At 34.9% G+C, this 4,185-nt stretch overlaps 1 protein-coding gene across 1 annotated transcript; it reads right to left on the minus strand.

The window, feature by feature from the left end:
- LOC145570836 (uncharacterized) lies at nt 1–2,117 on the minus strand. Its single transcript, XM_081629964.1, has 4 exons — nt 1,993–2,117; nt 851–1,091; nt 595–711; nt 1–51 (listed from the first exon to the last, which is right to left on the minus strand). The coding sequence occupies exons 1-4, from the start codon at nt 2,115–2,117 to the stop codon at nt 1–3; spliced, it is 534 nt and encodes a 177-aa protein (XP_081486090.1).
- Between the last annotated feature and the right edge of the window lie 2,068 nt (nt 2,118–4,185).

Genomic DNA, 4,185 nt, shown 5'->3' on the forward strand with positions numbered 1-4,185 from the left:
CTACGTGCACCATGTAGTCAATATCATCATCAAACTGGAAGACGTAATCGCCTAAAAAGTAAAAACCAATTAAATTATATCATTAATCATCAAATCTAATCTAATATATATATATATAGGGGAGTTTTTTCCCGAGTTTTTAGAGAGCCACATAGGATTTAATTTTCTTAGTGTGTCATGTAGGATTATAAATTTTAGAAGTAGCCAATTAAATAAGAGATTATTAAAAAAAAATTTAAAAATTAAATAATTCAAGTATCACGTAAGCAAATTTGGCGAATGTGATTTTAAATTTAAATTATAATTAAATAATTCAAATGTCACATAAGCAAAATAGGCGAATGTGATTTTAAAATTTAAATTAATTAAATATTAAATATTATCTTTTGATATTAGGAATTTAATCTAAATATATAACTAATTTTAGCACATTAATTTAAAAAAATTATTTTAAAAAATTTAAACAAACTGTAGTGCATTGCACGGGCTTCATCTGGTAAACATTATTAATAACTTATAAATTTTATTAAAAATCAAATTTGAAATTCTTACGAGATATATCATCATAATGCCCTTAAGGGTGAAATCGATTACCCAATACTCTAACTTTCCATCCATGATTGCGGCAAATATAGTACATTGAACCGCTCCCATTTCCAATATTAATCCTGAAGCTCTCAGAGAATCTGGGTAGCGTTTCAATAGTTTTCCCTACAACATTAAACGAATCGTACATGTTAAATTACATGAAAAACATGGTTAGCAATATAATTATCAAGGGATAAAATTAAATTAACTAAAAATTAGTATAAAACACATTTATACATTATAAATCAATAATGTTTGAGACCGCTAAAAAGAAACAGCTGCCAATGCCCGCAAGAATGCCAAAATAATCATGGCATTTCAATTCACATGGCTCTTCTCCCTTGGGATACATGTGGATAACTTCTGGAACATGTAACTTAGAAAGAGTAAACTGTAGTTCAATCCCCTTGGCGAAAGTAAGGATTATAGCCCTAGTAATGGCTATAATCGTATCTAATACCTTGGATCTCCAATGCCAATTATGTACATTCAAATTCTCCCTCCTAATAAAAAAACCCAAAATAATAAATTAACAAGCTTTATATAAGAAAACTTAGAAAAATATTTTGTATAGGTAAATTTTAAATATCTGTAAGAGCCTATAGGCTATAACTAATGGTGTTACAGGATAGCCAATGGATGGCCAAGCTAATGGTGGACATCATATTTTTTAATACTTTCTCTCTCTTGTACCTCATTTATGCCCAACTTCCATGTCCATACACTCACATTGGTTGCCCTCCAATTTTGTGGGTATTGATTCTTCTTTCCTTCCATTTCCCATTTTAGCCCCCATCAATTTAAAAAAAAAAAAAAGACTAAACTTTCTCTCTTTGTTGGACAAGTGGCAAAATACCACTAAATGCCCACACTCAACAAATGGTCATGGCCATGACCTGGTCTGCTCGTCATGATCAATTTATCACAAAAAGTACAATTTTTTTTTATTTTTTAAGCTTTATTTATTTTTCTATCTCTTCATGCCCACCTAAAATGGACAACCATTGGCTACTCTTAAAGTAATTTGGTAATGGAACAATATTGTAGATTGGAGTAGTATCTGACAGTAATTAACTATAATTTTCATTTAATGTTTTTACTTTGTCTAAATTTTTTATTTTTAGGAAAGCCTGAAGGGTACTAACTTTCATTTATAGGGAGATCATGTTCCAAAATAGGTACAATACAACTAGGAAAATTCGACATTGTCCCCCTTGATTATAAATATCATATAGTATTGAGTTGAAAACCATTCCCTTCTTTCTCACGCGACTTGAGTGAAATCAATAGGCCAGAGTAGTCACTCTCCACAATTAGCTTGCACTCTTGTAGAAGTTGTAGTCTACAACAACTTTGACCCCCCCCAAAAAGAGGGTCTTAGTCTTGAAAGTGGCAGCAACAAACCTTGCTTTCCCATTAACACCCCTCACGTACAACAGCCCTATGAAATGTCCAACTTGAAGAACCCTTACCTTGGAGGCTGCCAACGTCTGCAAACAATCCTCCTTGTCCCTTTGCAGCTTACCCATGAACTTTGTTACATTCCATAGTTTTGATAGGATCACATACCTCACCTTCGAACAACTAGTGATTCCTTGTTGTCCAGATTACCTAGCATATGTTTGAAAATTGAAACTAACCACGTTCTTTCCTTGGAAGCTGTTCCAAACGCATAGTTGCCCAATCCTAAAATCACAAAAATTTTCCACCCTTTCATCCCATAAATAAAGAGGGGGGCTGCCCCATTAATCTTCAGGATAAACAAGCGTTGTTTATCCTATGGCAAATTTGTAAATAACACGAACAGTACAAAAAACCACCTCATATGATGAGTAGGCATTATAGTCATATAGTGTACACGAAAGCAGTAGGGGCTGAATCAGATACATGTGTGCATATGCTTGTAAGGTCAGTTACCTAACTCTGTACCCCCGACTGTATTGACAGAGTTATAGCTTTGTATAGAACATTTACAATTGATTTACCTATCAGCCATTAGGCTCATTTGATCTTCATACCTTCGTCACCGTACCCAGTTAGAGTGATTTTCGATGTTGAATATCCAATAGGGCCGATAATCGGTATCATCAAATTGATTTAATCGCAAGATAAAGGGTGTGGTAGCTAGGAACAATGTGGAAGATCCGAATGGCCCAATAATTGCTTCTTGTGGTCTCTGCTAATCTAGTAAGATGGCCGATTTGAGTTAATCTCCTTATTTCATACATGCTCATTACTGTGTTGATTAGATCTTTGATAATTAGGATTGGTTAGTTGGTTGTTTAAATTGACTTGTTCATTATTGTGTTGATTTTATATATGATGATCATTTAATTTCAAGATTTACAAATTCATGTGTTGTACTTAGAGTTCGGAATTATTCACCTGGTACAATGGTACAATGTTAATCTCGTTAATCTGTGTGTTGGTTTACATATGCTCATATGTGATAATGCAGCATTATGAATTCCCTATGTAAAAATAAGTAATGTAACATGAATAATAAATAAATATAGGGTTATAGAATGAATAATTAAAATCTTTTGAATTGTTAATCAGTTTTAAGATTAATTGTGTAGTTGATTTATGTTGTATATTGGTATTGATTGTGTCCAATCTTTCCTCCAATGTTTGTGGATGCTAAATTTATGGTTAAATTGATTGTTGGCTATCTGTATTGCAAGTATAGGTGTTTATGGTGGTTGTAATGGATAGTTCTGAAGCATCGCCGTTTGCTTGTTGTGGCAAAGATATTGGATTGGTTGATAAGGGAAGTGGGGTAAAGTGTAGAGAACTGGAAATTGTGCAAGAGGGGGGAGATAATGATAAGACAGGTGGGGATAGTGGTGGATTAATTGTCCTTGATGAGGATGGAGATGTTACCCCAGGCATTGTTGAAGGTTTGGAGAATATATATCCCAAATCAACATTGTGGATACAATTGACACTAATGTGGCTAGCAATCAAATAAGCAGTGACAATTATGTAGAAGCCCCCAAGGTTGGGATGGTATTCAAAAGTTGGCAAGAAGTAGAAGCATTTTATAAAGAGTATGCAGAATAGAAGGGTTTTGGTGTGAGTAGGGTGCAGGGAGCGTATTCAAAGGATGGGGCGAAACATAGAATTACAACAACGTGGAGGTGTGAGTGTTGGGGGAGACCAGATATGAGGGAGCAAAGGGAAGCGAAGAAGAGGGCTAAGGCTATTGATATGAGTGGTTTTGGTGGTGTAGTAGGGGGAGTGGTTTGTGAGGATGAATAAAGTCGGAGGAAACGAAAGTCCAAGAAATGTGATTGCAAAGCAAAGATCTGTGCAAGTGTCAATCAAGAGGGAAAATGGGTACTGAAGAAAGTAGTGCTTGATCATTCACACGATCTGAATCCTGGGGGAGCGAAACTTGTGAAGGAGTATCGGATGAAGCATCTTACTTCAAGAGCGAGGAAGAAGTTAATTAAACACTACTAGAAAAAGGCCTGTTTCCGACGGAATTATGCCGACGGACCTGATATTCCGTCGCAAAATTTAAATTCAACGACGGAATTAAGTGTGTCGTAAAAATCGGTCGGAAATATTAATTTGCGACCGAAATTCCCTCGC

This window comes from Chenopodium album, chromosome 12, assembly GCF_948465745.1.
Source record: "Chenopodium album chromosome 12, dcCheAlbu1.1, whole genome shotgun sequence".
NCBI classification, from domain to species: domain Eukaryota; kingdom Viridiplantae; phylum Streptophyta; class Magnoliopsida; order Caryophyllales; family Amaranthaceae; genus Chenopodium; species Chenopodium album.